Source organism: Myotis nattereri (assembly GCF_964212035.1).
Source record: "Myotis nattereri genome assembly, chromosome: 17".
In the NCBI taxonomy this organism is placed as follows: Eukaryota; Metazoa; Chordata; class Mammalia; order Chiroptera; family Vespertilionidae; genus Myotis; species Myotis nattereri.
Window position 1 is genome coordinate 35,527,588 of NC_138092.1, and position 24,521 is coordinate 35,552,108.

General features: G+C 38.0%; 1 protein-coding gene and 1 long non-coding RNA gene across 2 annotated transcripts in view; one reads left to right on the forward strand and one right to left on the reverse strand.

Annotated features, from left to right (window-relative positions):
- MCMDC2 (minichromosome maintenance domain containing 2) overlaps positions 1-19,367 on the forward strand; it is a 28,257-nt gene extending 8,890 nt beyond the window's left edge. The window contains exons 8-14 of the mRNA XM_081111635.1: positions 1,278-1,515; positions 6,232-6,437; positions 7,909-8,075; positions 8,759-8,938; positions 11,756-11,898; positions 14,422-14,531; positions 18,993-19,367. Coding sequence (XP_080967761.1) covers positions 1,278-1,515; positions 6,232-6,437; positions 7,909-8,075; positions 8,759-8,938; positions 11,756-11,898; positions 14,422-14,531; positions 18,993-19,159 — 1,211 coding nt within the window. The 3' untranslated portion in view covers positions 19,160-19,367. The remainder of the gene's footprint in view (positions 1-1,277; positions 1,516-6,231; positions 6,438-7,908; positions 8,076-8,758; positions 8,939-11,755; positions 11,899-14,421; positions 14,532-18,992) is intronic.
- Positions 19,368-21,451: 2,084 nt separating this feature from the next.
- Positions 21,452-24,209, reverse strand: LOC308533601. The gene is made up of 4 exons (XR_013997103.1): positions 24,044-24,209; positions 22,067-22,175; positions 21,727-21,788; positions 21,452-21,598 (listed from the first exon to the last, which is right to left on the reverse strand). It is a non-coding gene; the product is annotated as an uncharacterized lncRNA (long non-coding RNA).
- Positions 24,210-24,521: the final 312 nt, after the last annotated feature.

Consider the following 24,521-nt stretch of genomic DNA (forward strand, 5'->3'; position numbering starts at 1 on the left):
TCCCATACAGGTAGCCGCACACCAGCTGATAATCCAAATACATCTTTCTCACAAAGCAGCATCAATCTCTGTACTCACGGTTATTATCTGAGCAGCTGCACGCTGCCCCTAGACTCACCACGGCAACTGAGCTCTCTGCCTCAGCAGCTTCCCCGACCTCTCCAGGCTTTCCTGCACACATAGGAGCTACATCCTTTGAGCCTGCCTCAGCTTCTCCCCAGTACACTGTGACTGGCTGGTGAACATGTATTATATCACTTAGACCAGTGGTCAGCAAACTCATTAGTCAACAGAGCCAAATATCAATAGTACAACAATTGAAATTACTTTTGAGAGCCAAATTTTTTAAACTATATATATAGGCAGGTACATTGTTATTAACTTAATTAGGGTACTCCCAAGGCTTAGGAAGAGCCACACTCAAGGGGTCAAAGAGCCGCATGTGGCTCGCGAGCCGCAGTTTGCTGACCCCGGACTTAGACAAAAGAGGCCTCTAGTCAACAGTTACATCAATCATTTTGGCTACAGGAAGGCACGCGTGCACAGTGTACTGTGAGATCACTGTGGCCTTGCACCTGCATATGGTATGTTAGTCTTGAACATTCTGATTAAGGTTCCCATGTTGAGAGTGGCCTTGGCCATCTGGTGTACTATCAACAAGGCCTCCACACTCTAATTAGCCTTGGCTATCCTGTGACTCTGGCATGGTTCCCACATAGCCCAAAAGGAAGGAGAAAGTGACTAGGTTATACATCTACAGCTATTCTTCAAAACTGACCAATTCGATTAAATCATTCATCCTGTCCAACTTGCGGGAGTTGGACCGAGTGAGGAAGTGGAGGTCTATAATGTTACCTTATAGTATAGTACAATGCTTTCAAAATACTAGAGTATAAATCTGCCCTTTTAACAGCAACTGTCAAATATTCCCCATTCTGCTTTTTAGTCAAACATAGAAATACAGAAGCAAACACTGTAATACAGGAGTCCTGTGATATGGCTTTGCTCAGATAGGTCTTAAAAGGAAAGGAATGAAGAATTTGCTTGCACCCTGCCACCAATCTCTGTGGACACTTGGGGTGACTGCTTCCTTTTGTGGAATAGAAATGATAGACCAGAGAGACCTCCAATCATAATATTATCTATAAGAATTTTAATATGGCATCATTACAATAACTGTAATCTGGTGATAATATTTTAGATAAATAGAATTAGACATCTATCATGTCATTTTCTTGTTTTAAAACCCTTTTAAACATGTTATTATTTACTTTCAGTTCCTTCAGGAATTAGCAACAATTTCAGGTGTCTACTCTCTTTGACTTCCACCTCATGCTGGAAGTTTACAGCAATACTTGCCAATATCTTTGCATCACACATTGTTCCTCCCGGGACTTACAATTTTCTCAAGCTCTGTTTGCTGATGAGTCTAGTTCAGACAAGAGACTCTAACAAGGAACTGGAAGATTGCCTGGATATTTTAATTATAACAAGTGATACTCTACTTGTAGACAGGTAAAATATGTGATATGAATTTTTTCACCTAATAAATTGGTCACAGATTTGCATAAATCTTTTCCATGAGCATTATTTTTTTTATCTTTTTTTTTTATTGCTTAAAGTATTACAAAGGGTATTACATATGTGTCCTTTTTTTTCCCCCGCCCTTGACAATCCCCTGGCCTCCCCTACCCCCCAGTGTCTTATGTCCATTGGTTATGCTTATATGCATGCATACAAGTCCTTCAGTTGATCTCCTCCCCCCTCCCTTCTGCCCCCCCAACATGAGCATTATTACAAGACAAATATTTAGGACTTACCTGGGCAAAAATTTATTTAAATACTTATCAATTACATTTAAAACTTTTAAAATATGAATTGGGATGTTTGTTTTCAATGTTTTGAGAATCTAACTGTTCAAAGTTTCCATCTGTTTCCCCACTCACACCTTTACAAATAAATGCATCATTCTCAGGCTTCCTTCCTCCCCCATTCCCTGCCTTAGTGTTCTGCTTTTGTACTTTGTTTTTATTTTTTAAATAATCTCCCCTCTGAGAGCCAACAGGCCATTTTCTTATTTTTCTTTAATATTGCACTCAGTAACACTGACTCACTATACCCATATAAGGCTGTCAAAAGTGCCCAAATTACTGTTTTGGGAGTATCACTCTAACATTGGAATAAGCCTTTACTCAGCATTTTGGGGCTCCTCACTAGCAAGTACCCCTTTTTTTAAAAGTTACTTAATATTCAGGAAGTGCCCTAACCGGTTTGGCTCAGTGGATAGAGCATCGGCCTCTGGACCGAAAGGTCCCAGGTTCTATTCCTGTCAAGGGCATGTACCTTGGTTGCGGGCACATCCCCAGTAGGAGGTGTGCAAGAGGCAGCTGATCAATGTTTCTCATCAGTGTTTCTAATTCTTTATCCCTCTCCTTTCCTCTCTGTAAAAAAGTAATAAAAAATATATTTTTTTAAAAAAAGAAGAATGAGTATTTAAAAAAAATATTCAGAAAGCTAGGAATATGCTTCTTATATTAATATCTTATATGCCATTATAAAGAAAAAAATCAAATATATAGAATGATTTAAAATTAAAAGAGCCCGGCTGGCATGGCTCAGTGGTTGAGTGTCAACCTACGAACCAGGAGGGCACATGCTCGGGTTGCAGGCTTGATCCCCATTGTGGGGCGTGCAGGAGGCAGCCGATCAATGATTCTCTGTCATCATTGATGTTTCTCTCTCTTCCTCTCCCTTCCTCTCTGAAATCAATTTTAAAAATATGTTTAAAAAAATAAAATTCAAATATTTTTGCTGAAATTAAATTGCAGTGTAAATGTGCTAACTGCTACAGATTACACAAATTTAATTGGAAATAAATTTCGGCATCATTTACAGCTTGTCAAACACTTCTATTATTTTTCTATGAAACTCCTTGATCATTTTTCACTTTTCTATTAAGTTGTTTATTTCTTTTTTTAAGGACTTAATTTTTTCAAATCTTCACAAATCACATCTAATTTTATTTTGATTTTTAGAGAGCATGGAAGAGAAAGGGAAAGACAGAGAGAAATATTGATGTGAGAGAGAAACATCGATTGGTTGCCTCCTGCACGAGGCAACCAGGGCCTGGGCCGGGATGAGCCTGCAACCAAGGTATGTGTCCTTGACCAGAATTGAATCTGGGACCTTTCGGTCCTCAGGTCAAAGCTCTATCTACTGAGCCAAACAGGCTAGGGCAAGTTGTTCATTTCTTATTGATTTGTGATACCTCTTATAAATTAAAGCCTTTGTCTATTTTCCTTTTGTCATTAACCTTTGACTTTTCCTATGGCATTTGAGGCTGTGTGAGAGATTTGGGTGTTTTTTTTTTGTTTTGTTTTTAGGTAACATTTTTATATATGAAATAATCAGATCTTAAGTATACAATTTGATGAATTTTGACAAATCCATACACTCCTGTAGCCATCACCATAATTAGATATAGAACATTTCTATCACCTCAGAAAGTTCTTTCACTCCTTCCAAACAGTGCCTATCTCCACAGGTGATTTCTGTCACAATAGATTAATTTCCTATTCTTGAACTTCATATAAGTAGAATCATACAGCGCATACTCTTGTATCTAGTCTCTTTCACTCAACATGTTTTTTTATATTGACCCAGTTGTGTGTATTAGTAGTTTATTGTTTTTATTGATGAGTAGTATTCCATTATATGACTATACCAGAATTTGTTTATCCATTCTTCTGGTGGTGAAGATTTAGGTTTTGCATGTTTTATTAAAAATAAAGCTGCTGTAAACATTCTTGCACAAGTCTTTCTATGGACATGTGTTTTCATTATCTTGGATAAATACTAAATTGTGGAAATGCTGTATCATAAGATAGATGTATATTTACCTTTATAAGACAGTGCCATTTTTCTAAAGTGGTTGTACAATGTAAGGTTACAGTTGTTTCTATCCTTAACCACTGAATCTCATCTTTGATGTTTCTATCTCTCCCTCTCCCTTCCTCTCTGGTGTTGTCAGTCTTTCTCAATTTAACCATTCTAGTGTATATGAAATACTATCTCATTATGATTCTAATTTGCATTTCCCTGACGACTACTGATTTGAGTTCATTTTCATGTGCTTATTGGCTACTCATATCTCCTTTTAGGAAGTGTTTGTTCAAGTTCTTTGCTCACTTTTAAATTGGGTTGTTCTGGATATGCTTCCTTTGTCATATATGTGTATCATGGACTGTTTCTCCCAGTCTAAAACTTAGATATTGCTGGGGTCCAACCCCAGCGGGTCCAGGGGTCCCCAAAGGTGTGGACGGAGTCGGCGAAGAAGGAATGACACGGTGACAGCGTTCAATTGATCAGCAGCCTAGCCAGGATCTCCAGCCAGGATCTCCAGCCAAGTTCTGGTCTGGATCTCCAGAGGGGTTCTGCTTAGGGTCTCCAGCAAGGTTCTGTGTCCATGTTCTCTTGCTAGGTTCTCCAGGTTCTCCAGCCAGGTTCTGTAGCCATGTTCCCTCGCTAGGTTCTCCAGCCAGGTTCTGTCCAGGTTCTCCAGCCAGGTTCAGTCACCAGGTTCTAGTCAGGTTCTCTTGCCAATTTCTGTAGTCAGGTTCAGTCCAGGATCTTTTCCATGTTCTCTCGCTAGGTTCTGTCTCTAGGTTCTGAGGCCAGTTTCTGTCCAGGATCTTTTGCCATGTTCTCTCCAGCGAAGTTCTTCTGTCTCTAGAGAACGTTCTGTGTAGGTTCTGTGCCAATTTCTGTCTCTCTCTCTGTCTCTTGCTGTCTTGTTACATCTGTATACCAGTTGATTCAATCCTATCAATCTCTATTACAAAGGTTAGGGCGTTTCTTATCTCCATTCCAGGGAGTAAAGATTATGTAGCTTAAGCATGATTGTTCATAGTTAAAGTGATTAATTACCCGCCTGGCACTTAGTTAAGAGGTTTTATTCCCTCCCTAACTTCAGGGGAAAATCCCTACCTGGGGAAACAACCTTTCTCAGAGACCTTGGTTAAAACACATAGTGCCAAGAAGGTGAGCAAACATATTAAGAACAGTATGCCATATATGCCAGGTCCCTTGAAACAGCAAGCATGGACCGGCTCCCGGCAAGATATCTTTGATGAACAGACTTTTTAGTTTTGTTGAAATCAAATTTTTTACTTTCTTACATGTTTATGTTTTGTCAGTTCTGTTTAAGAAGTGTTTGCAACCCCAAGGTCATGATTATGTTATTTTATGTTTTCTTCTAGAAGCATTGTAGTTTTCACTTTAAAAATATATTTTTTTATTGACTTTTAGAAAGAGAGGAAGGGACAGGGAGAAAGAAAAACATCAATGCCATCAATTGGCTGCCTCCTAACATGCCCCCTACGGGGGATCAAGCTCTCAACCTTTTGGTGCAAGGGATGACACCCAACCAACTGAGCCACACTGGCCGGGCTAGTTTTCACTCTTACATTAGGTCTGTTACCTATTTCAAGTTAATTTTTGTATATGGTTTGAGGTAGGAGTCAAGGCTAATATTTTTGCTATATATTTCTCTAATTTTTGTATACCATTTTTTGGAAAGACTTTTTCCCCGTTGAATTGCTTTGGTACCATTGTTGAAAACCAATTGAACTGGATATTAACTAGTTATAATATTGAACTGGGTATAAATCATTTTGTTACCTGACAGGGACCAGCCTGTAGTGTGTAGGTTATTGACTTCGTGTAGGAAAGAGTTCACAACACTAGTCCAAGTGATTTTGAAAGTACGTTTATTAAAGTTGGGGACAGTGAAACAAAGGAAAGTTTTAGGATAGAAGAAGCAGCAGGAGAGAGAGCCTAGGTCAGGTGGTGCTCTGCTTTGGTTCCCTAGAAACTTAGGAAAGAAGTGAGTCAACTCAGCTGTTGTTAGCTCATTCAGAAGTTAGCCAAGGCAGGGTTGCTTTTAGCTCACTGTAAAGTCAGAGAAAAAGGGGGCCTTGGAGCCCAGTCAGTGCGGGTCAGTGGTTGAGTGTTGACCTATGAATCAGCAGATCACGGTTCGATTTCAGGTCAGGGCATGTGCCTGGGTTTCCACTGGAAGCAGCCAATCAATGATTCTCATCATTGATGTTTTTATCTCTCCCTCTCCCTTCCTCTCTGAAATCAAATTAAATTTGATTGTGTATGTTACACATTATGATTTCTGAAAACCAAATATTAAATAATAGTAATGAATAACTTATTTTTCCCTAGGCTTTTGAATTACAGTATAAACCTTGTGCCCCGTGGTATACGTCATCCAGTCTCTACTGAAATTTTTCCTACTCTATTCAGGAATAATTATGGAACTGGAGCGGTTAGCATTCAGGCTGGCAGTGCTTTGCTAGCTAAAGGTGGTATCTGCTTTATAGGAGACTTGGCTTCATACAAAAAAGATAAACTTGAACAGCTTCAATCAGGTAAACATTTTTTTCAAATTAATTTTCACCTGTTTAACTTATAGTCTCATCATTGTCAAGGAGTTACTTAACAGTTAAGAGTGTATTGTACTTGTTTTAGAAACTGAGAATTATACTAATTGGCATTTTTCATTTAATCTTTATAAATAAAAACAGAAAATTTTAATGGGCAAAATGCCTTTACTCTCAGTTTGTATTGAAACAGATTTATTTCCTTTTCTTATCTGATTGCATTAGGTAGGACTTCCAATATGATATTGAAAAGCAGTAGTGAGAAGGGACACCTTTGTCTTGTTCCTGGTCTTAGCAGGAAAGCTTTGTTTCTCACCAAATATGATGGGAAACTTAAGTATGATGCCAGCTATAGTTTTTTGTAGATGTTCTCTTTCAAGTTGAATGAGTTCCCTCTATTCCTAATCTACTGAGAATTATTTTTTAATGAATGAAAGTTGGATTTTATCAAATACTTTTCCATATCAATTGATACAATAATTTGATTTTCCTTCTTTAGCCTGTCGGTATTATGAATTACATTAGTTGATTTTCAAATGCTGGACCAGTTTTGCATACATAGAATAAAGCTCACCTGGCTGTGGGGCATAATTTATTTTTGTTAATCCTCACCTAAGAGTGTAGATAGATAGATAGATAGATAGATATAGATATAGATAGATATAGATATAGATATAGATATAGATATATAGATATAGATATAGATATAGATATAGATATAGATATAGATGGTTGTTGTTGTTATTAATCCTCACCCAAGGATATTTTTCCATTGATTTTTTAAAAATATTTTTTTATTGATTTCAGAGAGGAAGGGAGAGGGAGAGAGAGATAGAAACATCAATGATGAGAGAGAATCATTGATTGACTGCTTCCTGCATGTCCTCCACTGGGGACCGAACCTGCAACTGGGGCATGTGCCCTCGACTGGAATCGAACTGAGACCCTTCAGTCCGCAGGCCAACGCTCTCTCCACTGAGCCAAACCGGCTAGGGCTCCATTGATTTTTAGAGCGAATAGAAAGGAAAGGGAGAGACAGAGAGAGATATCGATGAAAGAGACATATTGATTGGTTGCCTTCTGGCCCAACCAGGGCCAGGGAACCTGCAATCAAGGTACGTGCCCTTGACCGGAATCAAACCTAGGACCCTTCAGTCCATGGGCTGACGCTCTATCCACTGAGCCAAACCGGCTAGGGCTATACATATATAATTATTTAAAAATTTATTCATCTTGTGATGGACACTTGGGCCATTGTTAGTTTGGGGCTATTGTGAGTAATGCTGCTATGAACATTATTATACAAGTATCTGTATAATAATGCAAAACAATCTAATGTACTTGTGTCTTTACTATCTAAAGTTTAGACAATAACATTCTATATAACAATATTTTTTATTGATTTGTAGATATATAGACCAAAATGAACTTAATAAATGGGTAATGTCTTTTGACTTAGTTATGGAAAGCAGAAGCATTACAGTGTACATCCCGGGAAAGAAGTTTGGGGATGATACCAATCAACAAACGACTTTTCCCATTCAGTGCAGTTTTTGGTCTTTCATTGATATGGATTCATCTTCAAGGAAAAATATGCAGAAAACCAACACTCTAATTGGTCAGATGGTAAGATATATGCATATTTTATTACTAGCGGCCCAATGCAAGAAATTTGCACAAGGAGCTCGGCACTCGGCCCTCGCAGCCGTGGCAGCTTGCCTCGGCCTTCGCAGCCCCGGCTTCGTCCAGGTCATCTGGAAGGACATCCGGAAGGATGTCCAGAAGGTTGTTTGGCTGTCCAGTCTAATTAGCATATTACACTTTTGTTATTATAGATTAGAGTTGTTCAGGGAATTTAGCCACATATTTTAATCTTAATATTTTTGTTGTTCTTAATGTTTTGTTATCCCATTTCTATACTTAATTGGGTATTAGAACTAAATAATGACATAGTGTGAAATTCTTTTATGTTATTTAGTCATGCCATGCAGATGTCTCTACTCATTAGAAATTTTTATTTGAATTTAGTGGAAGTTTTAATGAATAATGTATAAATAAGTATTAGAAAATACTTAATAAAGAGCAGTTTTAAAAAATTAGTCACTACAAAGTTCTCAGGCTATTCAGGAATCACTTTAAATAATAATTAGTAATAGCAAATCATAATTATTATAGTTATCAGTATATAATTTAATATAAGCAAATTTTATAAATATATGAATAATTCAAATAATTTAAAATTTATTTCCTAAGTCTTTGTGAAAATGCCTGAGTTTAATGTTTGCCTTTTACGTTTTTGTTTGATGTAGGATTGCAGTTTGATTCCAGCTAATCTTGTAGAGGTATTTGGATTATTGATTAACTGTAATGAATCATCTCCTTGCCACCCATTTCTTCCTACTGTGCAACATACTTTAAAGAAAGCCATTGATCCTGAAGGGCTGCTTTATTTAGCTTCTAAACAGTTCACAACAGAAGATTTTGAAAAGGTAAAAAGAGAAAAAATGATTACCAAGAATACTTGTGCTAATGTTTTTCAATTTAAATTCAATTCTCTTTGAGCATTCAGTTTTCTGTTTTTAGGATTCATTTGTTCCAACTTTCTGCTAACTTTTCAACATTTTAAGGACATTGCATAGAAAATATTTAGAATTATAGTTAAATAAAAGGACATAGGTATTAGCATGCCCATCCTAGATATTAGCATGTATAAGGACATAGATATTTAAAAAGTTGAGTTTATTCTTTGCACCACTGTCCAAATCACTATAGCTTAAGGAATCTCAATAAAAAAAATCAAAATAGAATATTTCTGTAGAAAATTATGATGAGAGGCTGTATAGATATACTGTTATTTACATTTTACAGACTATTCAAAGGTATTTTCTTTGGATGACTGCCTTCAGCATTCTGACTTTAGGGAATATCAATCATGACTCACTAGGTCATTTTAATGTCCTGACATGAAAACATTTGTGGCATATTCAGAGAACCTGAGAGTAGATGATATAAATTTAGTAATGATTTTCATTGTTATTAAAGATACTCAAATATTTATAAGTGAAGCCCTTTTAATAGTAACTCTTCAGAAATCTGTCCACAGTAGAGTTAAAGTATCTGAGTAGGATAGATAAAAGGCAGAGAATATTGGGAAGTTGTAATGCATGAGTCATTAAATTTTGTTTTCTTATCTGCCTTCCTTATAGGCATATTGCATGGGTAAAAGGTTGAAGGGTGAGGTGGGCTTAAAAATGCATTGTGAGCATTGTTTATCACATAGAACAGAAAAAGAACAATATTGATAATACAATAAAGGTCTTTTTGTTTTTAGTATAGAAGAAAAAGTAGTTTGTCTCTAAGAATTAATATAGATGCACTAATGATCTGGATAAATTTTCACCCAGTTTTTCCATCAAAAACAAAAATATCTATGGGTTTATTAATTATTCAGGACTTATTGAATACTATATATATATGAGCCTACTTCTGATTTTTTTAAATTCTCATGGAATCAAATTTTCTTTTTTAAGTATCATTAACTGAGGTGTAAATAACATACATGAAATAACTAAGTGATCATTTATATGCTAAACTGGGTGGCACTGACTAAGTATTTTAGGATTTCAGAAAGGAAGATAGCAAAGTAGAATGTAAGAGTTGGGGACATTTCATAGAGGAGATGAGACTTTGGTAGGGCCTTAAGAAAAGGTAAGATTTAGATGACAGGAAGAATGGGCATGCTAAACAGAAATAAGAATAGGAGCAAAGACATAAAAGTAGAAATGAATATGCATGGAAAACTATGAGAAGACTTGCCTGACTGGAGCAAAAATTGTATTATGGAGTCACTGGGATTGGGATTTGGCAAATTTACAATAAGCCTTGAAAAGTTCAGGCAAAGGAGTTCATAGTTGATTTGTCAGACTGGAAAGAACAGTTATAGACTTTACTAGTGAAATAGTGAAAATGATTTCCCCAAAAGATAAATCTGCCTATCACACAAAACAGATTGGATGGAATATGTTGCAGCCTGGGCTGTCTAGGAGGTGGACTGAAATGGAGTTTAGTGTACATCTGTTTATCAGGGAGTGCTCTCCTATCAATACCCGTGCAAGGGAGGAGGAAGCAGGATTGGACAGAGAGGGAGTCAAGCTGTGATAGAGGCCCAGAGATTGCCTTTGCTGGCCCCACAGTGAGCTCTGGAGCTAAGGAGACCCATCAGAGGTGTCCTTTTTTTTTTTAAATAAATAGAGGGTTTTACAACACCCTCCCCCACTTCCACCTCCATGAATCATTTGATATGGGTTGTCCTGAGACAATCCCTGAAGAATACTGACAGCTAGAGGTGAAATACTGACAGCACTTCCAGAAGCTGGAGCAACAGTCTTTTTCTGAAGGGGGATATAGGTGGCACGTGACTGGGCCTCCAAAGGGTAAATAAAACCTAGAAGGGCTACTGATGTAGTTAATAGTATTACCCAGTTCCAAAGGTCTGGAGGGAACTGTGGAGTATCAGGAAATAAAGAAGACAGGACATATTCAATCCAGAACATATCCAAATCCTTTTTTAAAAAGTTATCTTTAAGATATAAAGATTATAATTAATAGCAACATTTTTATGGTTAATTTTTCTATGAGTTTTAAAACCAGAAAACAACTAAGATTGTTGAAAAGTCTGGAAATTATGTCATTGAATAAGGACTTAAGAAAATGGGAATCACTCAGAAAGAAAAAAAGCATAAAACTCAGAGAAAATATTGATAATCATGTTGAAAACTTATTCTCGGCCCAAAATCTTACTGAATCGCCAAGGCCCACATTCATAGTAGTTAACACAATGCCTCCCACATTGCTAGTGTTCAGTTGTGTTCTTTAAAAGGAAGAAATGGGCGTAAGGAGGGCAAGCTCTAGGGCGGATGAGGGAAGGTTATAAGGAAATAAACTGTCAAAGAATTGAAGCTATTCAAAAGGAAATGAGCTTCTGAGAGAAGCCCTCCCAGTGAAAGGCTCTGAGTGAGCCTTGATTCCATTGGAAACAAAGACTTAAAAGTCATTCCAGTACGTTGCACAGAACATTTCTGCACCAAGGAGGAGGAGGAGGTTATTTGGGGTAAACTTTAATCTTACAAATATAAGGCTTTGATTTAAAATGCTCAATGACTTTGGGATGGCCCCAGATATTTAATTTCAATGTAAATAAAATATGTAAACTTTAATAAATAAAATGACAATATACTTTGCATTTTTGTAATATAGATTATATAATAAACTCTGAGTCTCTTAAATTTTTCACACTTTTAATTTAGCTGCTGGCTTTTGCAAAGAATTTGAATGTAGAATTCAGCTTGGAGGCAGAAAGAATGGTTCATGGCTATTATCTAGCAAGTCGCAGAATCAGAACAGATTCTATATGTGGATCAAAACTGTCAGCATCTGCATTAAAATATTTGTAGGTATTCACTGTAAAATTTTAAAGCCAGTATTAACTTTTAAATGATGTGCTTAATTAACTTATTTATCTATTTCATTTGTTTTTTTTGTTTAATTGCTGGTTGGTTGGTTTATAATTTACCTTGTTCCAAGAGAATTAAGGTGAATTAACAATTCCTTTTGTTATATTGTTACATCATTTGAACCTCCAATTATTTATTTTCACTAAATTAATTTTTATTAGACCCCCTGTGTAAGATGTCTGAGAAAAGTATATGGATTTCATATACAAATGATTGTTTTTTAAAATGTGGCTGTTGATATTCAGGAAGAAGAAATTTCCTTTACACTTCTGGCTGGTCTATAATTAAATTGACATAAAACATAGTAACAGCCCTAACCGGTTTGGCTCAGTGGATAGAGCATCAGCCTGCGGACTCAAGGTTCCCAGGTTCAATTCCAGTAAAGGGCATGTACCTTGGTTGCAGGCATGTACCTTGGTTGCAGGCACATCCCCAGTAGGGTGTGTGCAGGAGGCAGCTGATCGATGTTTCTCTCTCATCGATGTTTCTAACTCTCTATCCCTCTCCCTTCCTCTCTGTAAAAAAATCAATAAAATATATTTTTAAAAAAATGAGTATCTATGGCATTCTGAACTAAGGATAAGTAAGGTACCTTGAAGCTTCATGGGGGAGGAAGGTCACTCACAGGATAATCAGTAATTACATATTTGCCTGTCCTAGAGACAGGTTGTAAAAAGTTACCTCTGAGAATAACTCTGATCATGGGCAAGGCCCCAAATTTAAATTTCTTAATCACTGTTAACAGTTTTTGTCTATTCTTCCAGAAATTATCCATTCAAATACTAGCATATACAAATATGTAATTTATATATGTCTCCTTTTTCCCTTATTGACATATATAAAACTTTAGACAATAAAAAAAAAATCGAATACCTGGTATAATAAGGAAATGTTAGTTCTGCCTCTCTCTATTCAGCTAGTCAAATCATACCTGTAATCATTCTATACTGAAAAGGAGTATTATCCAAATCTGCTCACTAGCCAGAATGGTGAGGGGCCTGAACATTATGTCTTATGACATTTTAAAGGAACTAGGGATATTTATCTTGAGAAAAGAAAACGTGGGCCAACTAGAAAAGCTGTATTTGAATATTTGAAGAGCTGTCACATTTAAGAAGTATTGGGCTTTTTCTGTAATCCCAGAAGACAGAACCAGGTACCAGTGGGTGGAAATTGCAGTGAAACCAATTTCAGCTCACATTTATATAATCTTTGTGGGTGAGTCCCAAGATTTTCAATTGCCTTATTTTTGAAATCATAAAACTCCTGTGAATTGTTATCCCCATTTCATACCTGAACTTCAAAATAATTGCAAAATTAAATAATTTATACAATGTTACACAGGTAGTGAGTTCTGGAGATTTGGCCCAGTTTTTCTGATTCTCAAGTCCAACAATCGTTCATGTATATTATACACGCCTAATGAGAGCTTAAGGGAAAATTTTCAGGTAATCAAAGGTAGTTTAAAAAGAAAGGCATGGCCCAGCTGGTTTGGCTCAATGGATAGGGCGTCGGCCTGCAGACTGAAGGGTCCCAGGTTCGATTCTGGCCAAGGGCACATGCCTGGGTTGTGGGCTTGATCCCCAGTAGGGGGCGTGGACAAGGCAGCCAATCAATGATTCTCATCATTGATGTTTCTCTCTCCCTCTTCCTTCCTCTCTAAAATCAAATATATATATATATATATATATATATATATATATATATATATATATGGATTGCCTTATGATTCCCAGTGAATTGTAGAAAAAGTTCAAAAGAAACTAGACAATAATTAGCCTGGGTGTTGTAGAGAAAATTCAATTAATTTGATGGAAGTTTGAACTTTAATCTCAAAGTTCTCTTCCAACACTGAAATTTCAAGATTCTATGAGGACTTCAAATAGATGCAGAACTGGAAGAAAATATTAAGGATGTATCTATAAGAGATATCTAGTTAGGTTAACTTTCCCAACTGTGTGTTTATCTGAACAGCATTTGGGGAGAGGGGGTATAGAATAATAACAATAAGCCAGGGTGGAAACCAACTCTTTGATAATAAGTCAGGATACTTGCTTGTTATAGAATAATCTGTTCATCTTGGTAGGAAAAAAATGCTTTGGAAAGAAACTAAATTATTTTTAGACATATTTTTTATTGATTCCAGAGAGAAGAGAGAGGGAGAGAGATATAGAAACATCAATGATGAAAATCATTGATTGGCTGCCTCCTGCACATCTCCCACTGGGGACCAAGCCCACAACCTGGGTAGGTGCCTTGACTGGAATCAAACCCAGGACCCTCAGTCTGCTCTATCCACTGAGAAAAACCAGCTAGGGCCTAAATTTTTTTTAAAGAAAGAATATGCTAATCTTTAATGTGTGGCTTATGGTCACATATATCTTGGTTTGTTTCTGCCTAAATATATATCATCTTTATACTATCAACATATTTTGATTGGCTTCAATTTTCTTTTGTAGAATTTCCCTATCTGAAGCTCATGCTCGACTGAACTTAAGGAATAAAGTGCTTAAAGAAGATGTACTAATTGCAGTCTTATTATTTGAAACATCTCTCACATTGAAATATGGTAAGTTTTTAAATTATTAATGATGAGTACAAATAATTATATTTAAACATATTTTTACTCTGTTAAATTAAAATGTTATAATATTTCAAATATTTTAAAGATTAATAAATTTCTATCAGGTAAAGCCTTTTTTAATTTGAACATTTACTAACTGCTTATAGTAGTATCATTATCTGATGTTAAGTTCCTTATTATGCATAATTGTTTCTGTACTTGAACTTTTGCATTAAGTAATTCTAGAAAAAATGTACTTAATACGTGAAATGACTTTAAATTTATCTTCCTTTTAATATAACATGCAACATTTAATAGTCATGCAGTCCCCCACAGTGGAGTTAGGCACATAGCCAAATAAAATGTGATTATCTTAGCACCTTCTCTGAATTGCTAGTTATAATACTACTAGAGGCCCGTACATGGATTCATGCACATTGAAAGGAAATTAATTAGAAGAAATGTTTTAATATCGCTATTTGCCCTTTCTGTATAATAGAAGTGTCAACCAAATTCACAATCGACAAATACAGATGGAAACACACACGTGCGATTGGTGCCAGCAAGAGCTTTATGTATATAGATAAACTTACTTAATTAGACCTGCTTTCTGACTTAGCTAAACTTTTTCCAGCCCAGTGAAGCACCCCAACTGCTCTTTCAGACAATTGTCAGCAACACAGCAGTAAATATCAGCACAAAGCAGATTATTGTAGATCACTCAGGGAGAACAAAGGGTGAAATATTTAACTGTAGCAGTGTTTGACTATATTCTGCCCAGTGAGAAAACCTGAAGTCATTTTCAAGGTGGCGGCGAGATTGGCCCAAGGAAGCCCTATTCTTTCAGGAATATTCCTGCAACGGGCTTCTAGTGGAATATAATAGTCATTGTGAGGAATAGAAGAGCAAGTGTGCTAGAGAAACTCAGCAGGGTTGACAGGCAATGCATGTACCCATTTGAGATTTCTGTGATTCATATAAAGTAAAACCTAGAAATGCTAACTACATTTGTGATTTTCAGTCTAGCAGCCTGAATGAAGGCACAAAGTAAATGGTTGGGTTCATACAGAGTTGATGTTTTGATAGATAAGCGTGGCAGAGTGTTGCATTGGCAAGGGAGGGACTCAAACTGGTTGAAAGAGGGAAGTGAATTGAAGGAAGATTGGAGGTCTCTGAGATAGAAGTATAGGAGATGGTGCAAGGGAGCAGGACATTTGAATTAATGACTTTAAAGTTTCTGGTAATATCAGTTTCCTATAACCTTGAGAATGTGCGTGGTGAAGGTAGAGGGGGAAAGGTTAGGACACAGGGAGGTCAAGAGCTAAATGGGTCTTTCACATGAAAATAGTTGAATGGCAGATATTGTGGAAAAGATGAAGATTGTTGCCGAAGCCGGTTTGGCTCAGTGGATAGAGCGTCGGCCTGCGGACTGAAAGGTCCCGGGTTCGATTCCGGTCAAGGGCATGTACCTGGGTTGCAGGCATAGCCCCAGTAGGAGATGTGCAGGAGGCAGCTGATCGATGTTTCTTTCTCATCGATGTTTCTAACTCTCTATCTCTCTCCCTTCCTCTCTGTAAAAAATCAATAAAATATATTTAAAAAAAAAAAAAAGATGAAGATTGTGAGCCAAGGGCTGAGAGCTGGTTGTTGACTTGACTGGATGGGGAAGGGCTGACAAAGCGCAGGTGGAATTGAGCATTAAAGGAAGAAAGATTTGTATCAAGAGGAAAACGGGCAAAAATGGTCTGAAAACAGCAAAAGGGCAGCAAGTTAGGCACTGACTCAGTCTTATGATACGAGGGCATGTGGGGTGTTTGAGAAAAGCACCTTCACCTTAAAGAGCCACAAGGAAAGCAGTGTTCTCGAGAACAGCAGGTTTCAGGTAAAGTAAAGCAGGAAAGGGAGCAGTCCCCAAAGTCTGAGGCTATAAAAGTGTTTACTGATGACAGACAGCTCTAGGAAGGTAGGCATTGTCAGCTTGGCTAGCAGTTGTACTCCTGGCCAGGCACATTTACAGGTAATCATTCAATGAAACAATTTAAGAGCTTAACTCCTAATAGTTAAGATTTTTTAAAAATCGTGATGAAATATACATAAAACTGTCTTGCCCTCGCCGGTTTGGCTCAGTGCATAAATGTCAGCCTGCATACTGACGGGTCCCAGGTTTGATCCCCGTCAAGGGCACGTGCCTGGGTTGCAGGCTCCGTCCCCAGTAGGGGGTGTGCAGGAGGCAGCCAATCAATGATTCCCTGTCATCATTGATGCGTCTATCTCTCTCTTCCTCTCCCCTCCTTTCTGAAATCAATAAAAATATTTTTTTTAAAAATTCTTAATCATTTTAAATGTACAGTTCAGTGCTGTTAAATACATTCATATTGTTGCCACCATCCATCTCATTTTTCCAAACTGAAATTTCATATCCATTAAACAATAACTCCCAATTCTCTCCTTCCCCCTATCTCTAGGTACCTCATATAAGTGAAATCATATATTTGTCCTATTTTGTTTGGCTTAGTTCACGTAGTATAATTAATGTCTTCAAGATTCATCCATGTTGTAGCATGCAGTAGAATTTCCTTTCTGTTTAAGACTGCCACATTTTGTTTATCCATTCATCCATCAATGGACACTTAAGTTGCTTTCCACCTTTGGCTATTGTAAATAATGCTGCTATGAACATAAGTACACAAATATTTGAGACCTTGTTTTCAATTCTTTTGGGTATATAACCAAAAGGGAATTGTTGGATTGTATAGTAACTGTGTTTATTTATTTTTATGAACTGACATACTGTTTTCTATAAGGGTTGCATCATTTTACATTCCCACCAACAGTGTACAAGAGTTCCAATTTCTTTTCTTTTTAAAAAATGTTTTTAATTGATTTTTAGAGAGAGAGGAAAGGAGAGGGAGATATATATAGAAACATCAATGAGAGAGAGAAACATCAACATCAATAGGCTGCCACCTGAGCGTCCCTCGCTGGGGATAGAGCCCACAACCCAGGCATTTGCCCTGACCAGGATGGAATCAGCAACCACCTTGTGCTTAGATAGATCTTCAACCACTGAGCAACACCAGCCAGGCCTTTTGTTTTGTTTCTGAGAGTAACCATCCTGTGGGTATGAGGTGGTATCACATTATGGCTTGATTTACATTTTTTAATTATTTTTTAATCCTCACTGGAGGATATTTTTTCATTGATTTTTATAGTGAGAAAAAGGAGAGAAACATCAGTGTAAGAGAGACACATAGATTGGTTGACTCCCACACACACTCTGACCAGGGCTGGGGATCAAACCTGCAACTGAGGTATGTATCCTTGATGGGGAATCAAACCAGTCAAGGGTTGACTCTAACCACTTAGAAAACTGGCCAGGGCTCCATTTTTCTTTTCAAATATATTTTATTGATTTTTTACAGAGAGGAAGGGAGAGAGATAGTTAAACATCGATGAGAGAGAAACATCGATCAGCTGCCTCCTGCACATCTCCTACTGGGGCTATGCCTGCAACCCAGGTACATGCCCTTGACCAGAATCGAACCAGGGACCTTTCAGTCCGCAGGCCAACGCTCTATCCACTGAGCCAAACCGGTTTTGGCAAGAGAGGGCCATTTTTCTAATGATTAGTGATGTTGAGCATCTTTTTATGGGCTTATTGACCATTTGTGTATCTTTGTGGAGAAATGTCTACTCAAGTGAAGTGTTGCCTTTTCTCTTTTGATGTATACAAATTTTATTTCAGTGTGGTTTCTCTTTTGTTGCCTGTGCTTTTGGTGTTGTCCTAGAATACATTGCTGAATCAAATGTTATGAAGCATTTCCCCAGTGTTATTTTCTTAGGGTTTTGCAGTTTTAGTTCTTGGATTTATTGAGTTAATTTTTAATTTTGTATATGATGTAAGGGAAAGGACCAACTTCATTCTTTTGCAAGTGGATATAATTTTCCTAGCACCATTTGTTGGAAAGCCTGTCCTTTCCCTATTGAACCCTTGTTGAAAGTCATTTAATGATATATGTGAGGGGATATTTCTAGACTCCTATTATATTGCATAGGTTTGTCTTTATGTCAACGGTTCTTAATAATTGTGAAATGTGCAATGTCTTTAGCCTCGATCAACTTAACCTTTATCAAATAAATACTAGTGTTTCCCTACTTTCCAATACCCCACCTACTTACACCACCAGTCAGCTTCAAAAGTAGAATGACTAGTGCAATATAAGGCAGATTTCTAGTTTCCAAACTTTAAAATGTAAACATGTCTTCCATTGGTCCTGGTACCAGTGTGTAAATTTACTGAACATTACTGGGTCTCAAAAAAAGTCAAATTCAAGTGCTTATTGACATACCCTATTAAATAGGTCAGAACTTAATTATAAAACTTTCACTACTCTGTTGAAAATGTTATTTCATATTTAGTATTTTAAATAGTATTTCTCATTTACGCTTTTTTCCTTCTTTTCTTAGGGGCCACCGTATTTTGTGTTGCTCCAAATGCAGTATTTCCATTCGAACTATATAATGAAGAATATTTAGAACAAAGGGATATCTATCTGTCTCAGTGCCAACAACAGCTCCTACAATTTATTGCCACATATGGACCTGGGACAGCTGTTTTCGCTAGCGATGAATAGGCAATCTGAGGAAAGTTTTCTTCATTCCTACCTCAGCAGTAGGAATGTGATATTGAAGTAATGCTTCAGGTATTGTGTATAGGAGTTATATTAGAATGCCACCTTAAAAATACAAAATATGGTCTCTTCAAATTAATTGCTAATAGAATAAACACTAATTCAAATCTCAAAGCCAACAGCAGAAATTTAAAACTTAGGAGAATCTTATAAAAAACAAAGAAAAGAACAACTCTGGCTAGCCCAGTATAGCAGTGGGCAAGATAAAAATACTGAATGTTGCAAGTTCAGCAATGTAAAAAATGGTTAACTACTCCTGTGTAGTTCCCTCCACTTGTCACAAGATGGCAATAGCACTTTAAATGAGAGTACCTTCAAATTAAATGGTTTTCTCTTGCACTTTAAAACTGACACATTGAGTAAATTAACAATTTATATAACCACATCTCAAATTTAAGGACTTTTTGTTTTACTAGATATTGACATGTTCATTACATAGTCTTATGGAGTCAGGAAAAGCCTTGAAATTTCCATTTTTGTATAAGCCAGGTTAAACAAAAAGGAATTTAAGTCAAATCAAGCAAGTAATTGGTTGTTTGTTTAAACCTAACTGGTTATAAAGAAAGTACTAGAAGGCAAAGAAACCAACTTACATCTTCATTTTTAGAGGGCAGATACCTGCTCTGAAAAGGTAGACACCATGAGAAAATACATTTTTTTTTTTTTTAGGGAAGAGAGGGGAATATCAGAAAATTATACTCCTTATAAAATCCCCAAATCCTTTTCATTTTTCAAAACTTTAATTTTACTCACTAAAAAGAAGTCACCTGAAATTTGCCATCTTATTAACCAAGATACCACCATACATTTATTCTTTAGAAATTGGTCCGAGTTTAACCATAAAGTGGATAGCTCTCACTCTTGATATGACTTTTACAAATCATTCACTATTTCCTACTCATTCAACAATACTGAGTATCTACTGGTGCCAATTTTCAGGTTTTTATTAGAAAGTACATAGTACAATCCTGTAATGTCAAGACCGTATTTTTCTGGTTCTGAGATGGCCAAATATTTTATAAAACTAAGACCCACAAAATGCCCTCTATTTTACAATTATTAAGTGTTATTTAACAGGGGAGTGACTTTCATGTTACCTCTCATGCAGATTCTAAACGTTGCCGTATACATTTTGTACTGTTTACCTTTCCATCATGAAATTATAATCCTAAAAACAAGGTATTATGAGACTCAGTAGAGGAAAACAAGATTTAAATTTTCACCCAGGTAGGAACTGAGTTCATTCTTAGAATTTTCATAAATTCTCAAGTCCTGGGAAGACTGGACTGCCAAGCCACCATTTTCCTTAATTACTTGTACTACGATTGTGATTACTGTTTTGTTCACGAAGAGAAAAACAAATTAAAACTTGTACATACAGGTGAAGCCTTTAGTTGTGAGGGGCAATGCATTAGGGAGTTTCCAACTATATTCCTCAGCCATGGAATATATTCCAAGACCCCAAGTGGATACCTGAAAGCATGAATAGTAGTATTTTCCCTATATGTACCTATGATAAAGCTCAATTAATTAGGCACAATAACAGGTCTAACATAACACAAAATAGCTAACAGGTAATGTACAGTGCAGCTACACTGGATAAAAGAATGATTCTCATTTCTTAGAACTGCGTGCAATTGTAAAATTTAGGAATTATTTCTGGATTTTCCCATGTAATCTTTTTGGACTGTGGGTAACTGAGACTGGATAACAGGATTGTATCATTCAAGATAGAGCAGGTTCTGAAGGGAGGGCCTCTAGTATAGTGATTAGGGCCTCTCCAGAAATCCCCTTAAGGCAGCGGTTCTCAACCTGTGGGTCGCAACCCCCTTGGTGGTCAAACGACCCTTTCACAGGGGTCGCCTAAGACCACCCTGCATACCAGATATTTACATTACGATCCATAACAGTAGCAACATTACAGTTATAAAGTAGCAACAAAAATAATTTCATGGTTGGGTCACAACATGAGGAAATGTATTTAAAGGGCCAGAAGGTTGAGAACCACTGCTAAGGCAAGAAAGGATATAAGAACTGGAGGTTCTAAGAAATCTCCCCAGTTGCCTGCCACCTCAAGGAGAATCGCTTTCCACAAATAAGGGAATTATTAACATGCTATCCCTCCAGTATGTAAAAAACAAGTCCGGCTAATGACTATGAGAATCGAGTGGTTTAAAGACTTGATGTTTTGAAGAAAACAGGTTTTAATGCCCATCAATTAAAAGTATTCAAACATGTGTTTTCTATAATAATTTTATTGTCATTTTCTATATAATTTTATTGATCATTGTTAAATAAAATATTACTTTTCATCATTTGTTCCAGTTCTTATCTTCTTGACCAATTCTTCATTTTTCCTTCCAAAAATGTCACAGGCCACACCTGGGGGAAAAAAAAAAATCAGAAACTAATAGTGAAAATCATTTTGTACCTAACAAAGGCAACTAACAGGAAATGGTCCCAGCCCCTTTTAATTATCAGTAGATGCTTGACAAATCATAATTGCTTACCTGAGGCAATGAAGAATTTTTAAACACCACAGCTAAGAACTTGTTCATTCACTTGCAGTTACCTATATGTTGAAAAGAACATTTCACTGATTTTAGTAAAAAAATTGCATTATAGCTGAATTCACATCATCAATAGATAACTGGCAACTCAGTCTTAAAATTATTTCTTCAAAGAAACCCTCAGCTGGGTAAACGGCAAAAAGTAATTTAAGTCATCATTGTGCCAGTTATTAAACCTTTCCATGTCAAAAATGTATCCAACATTGTTGGTACCGTTCTTCAGAACAAAACCCCAAGTACATTAAAAAACCCCACACAACTTAACAGTGACCTTTGGTACCTTGTTATATGCAGTCGTGCTCCTGGGGGGTTTAGTCATCCTCTGTCAAGTTTTTGGAAAACATTCATAATAATCTTCATTCATCTTCAACTCATAGGCTCTGTTGCATCTGTAAATTAATATTTTGTTGTAAATATTTATTTGTACTTGCATGCTTGGCATCCTATATGCAGGAATGGTCCTGTTCTAGGTCTTTTCCTTATCAGGAACCAGTTGCCTGCCACCTCAAGGAAAATCGCTTTCCACAAATAAGGGAATTAACATACTATCCCTCCAGTATGTAAATTCTCCTGACCAGTTTTTAAAAACCACTAATACTGAGACCATGTTGTGGAGTAATTTCTATTTGCTGTTTAACACATCTCTAATGGAACACAAGAATGTACTTGCTGCTGAATGCTACCTTTTTGGCAGTCAAAACCGATAAACCTAAAATTTAATTTCTACAATGATTTGAGAATGTCAGCCCTTCTGACTAATTAGACCTTAATAATTCCAAGCTGGAAATGGACTCATTATCAGGGGTGGGGGAAATGGCGGATAAATTTATACTCTTTACTGTGGCAGTATTGACTTTAAGCCATGATGGTGCTAATGAGTACCCAGCCATTGCTTTTCTGTCTCAGAGTTTGACGAGGATGAGCCAGGTTAAAGGTCAGATATATTAAATCAAGTGTGCAGACCTCCCAACTAAAAGCATTACAATGGCAAATCTAATCTGGTTTTAGAGCAGTTACATTTCGTCGGCATCATTATTGGACACAGTTCTGTAATTAAATCCCAAGTTGCCTGAAAAGTCACTGAGGTACAGCAGGGGCATGGCTAGGGCCACAGACCTTGTCCTAGCCGAGGATAAATCACTGAACCAGACAGCTGCTGGACATGATTTATGAAAGCACATCAAATGTGGGGCCCTGCAAAACAATTTATCATTTTCAGGTCTTGAAATGCTGAAATATTTCACATAATCAATACGAAGAACAGACTACTGGTTATGAATAACTGACACTGGGGGAATTTCAGTTTAATATATGATGCATAGGAGCTACTGACAACTGCCCGGCCTCAGTAAGGATCATCTACTTCAAGCCACCACACTTGTCCTCTTAGATTGTTCCGGGTGAAGCAGTGTGTTTTAACTTTGGGGAGAGGAAAAATAACCCACACTGACTACACCAAGTCTCATCCATGAGACATTTATAACTCGCTTTTCTTCAACAGGCAACATGGTCTCCCAGCAGTTACCCAGTCTCTTCTGTATGACGTGCAGAAACAGACATCGTAAGTAAACGCCATCACCGAAAGGTAGAGTAGGCATTTTAGGCCTAAGCCTCCTCTACACACTACATATTGTTCTCCACCTTCAACTTTTAGATTCTTCCTAGAAATGAAGATCCAGAACAAACGCGGTAAGCAGCTCTACTGTGTCCGGACCATAACTGTTAATGGCAATAGGTAAACTGTGCTCTTAACAATTAAAAAAAAAAATCAGAGTACAAGTAAGGGTCTTACATCTGGGAGAGAAGAATCCCTCCCGCGTACGAAGGCTGTGCCGCCATTGGAGACCTGACACCTTCCAGGCCGCAGTGACACACAGCTTCACCGGGGACACCGACTGAAGGGCCCAGAAGGCCCGGGCGGGGCACCAGGCCACTGGTCGTACCTTCCCCCGCCTCGGATCCAACCGAATCACAGGCCTAGTTTCTGGGCGGAGAACAGCCGAAACCGGCGTTGACTAAGAGAAGGGTCCGTTAAAACTCGCAGGTGGTTACTCACAAAATGCGACTGAGCGGACGGCGTGGAAGAAAGCTCGCGGCCGCGCCAACTGGTGGTGAGGGCAGAGGCCGCACCCTGGGCAAGGGAGAGACTCCCGGAATGGAGGCCCCGGGAGCAGGCCCCGAGGCGGGTGTGGGCTGCCACAAGGGGTCGGGTTCCCCGCAGAAAGACAGGAGGAACTGAGATCGCCGAGACTCCCACCTGGAAAAGCCCGGCGACGCGCCTGCGGGCGCTGCACCCCGACCACCAACAACCGCATGGCCGATGGTAGCCCGCGCGGACTCCTCCGTCCGTCGCCGACGGAAAAGGAAGCTGGCGGTCGTTGCGGACTCTAAGGCCATCCGATGGCTCCGCCCCTTCCTGAATTAGCCCCGCCCCTACCAGCGTCGCGCGCGCCGGAGGACCGAGCAGCGGCTGAGCGCGAGGCGGCGTGGGGGCGTGGCCTGGACCGCGCCTCCTTCCGGGGCCTCTTGGCTTCCGGTGGCGTGACACACAGACCCGGTTTATGTTGGGGGCCTGTGGAACTCCCGGAGAGGCGTTCAGGGCCTCACCTCGAACTAGTCCACCGAGTATGTAAATGACTAACCTGCCAGTCATGCATCCAAGCGAGGAGACAGAGCTCTAAAACGGGGCGCCCATTCCTAGTACTTTAGGTTTGCTTCGTCTTCTCCCTCACTTG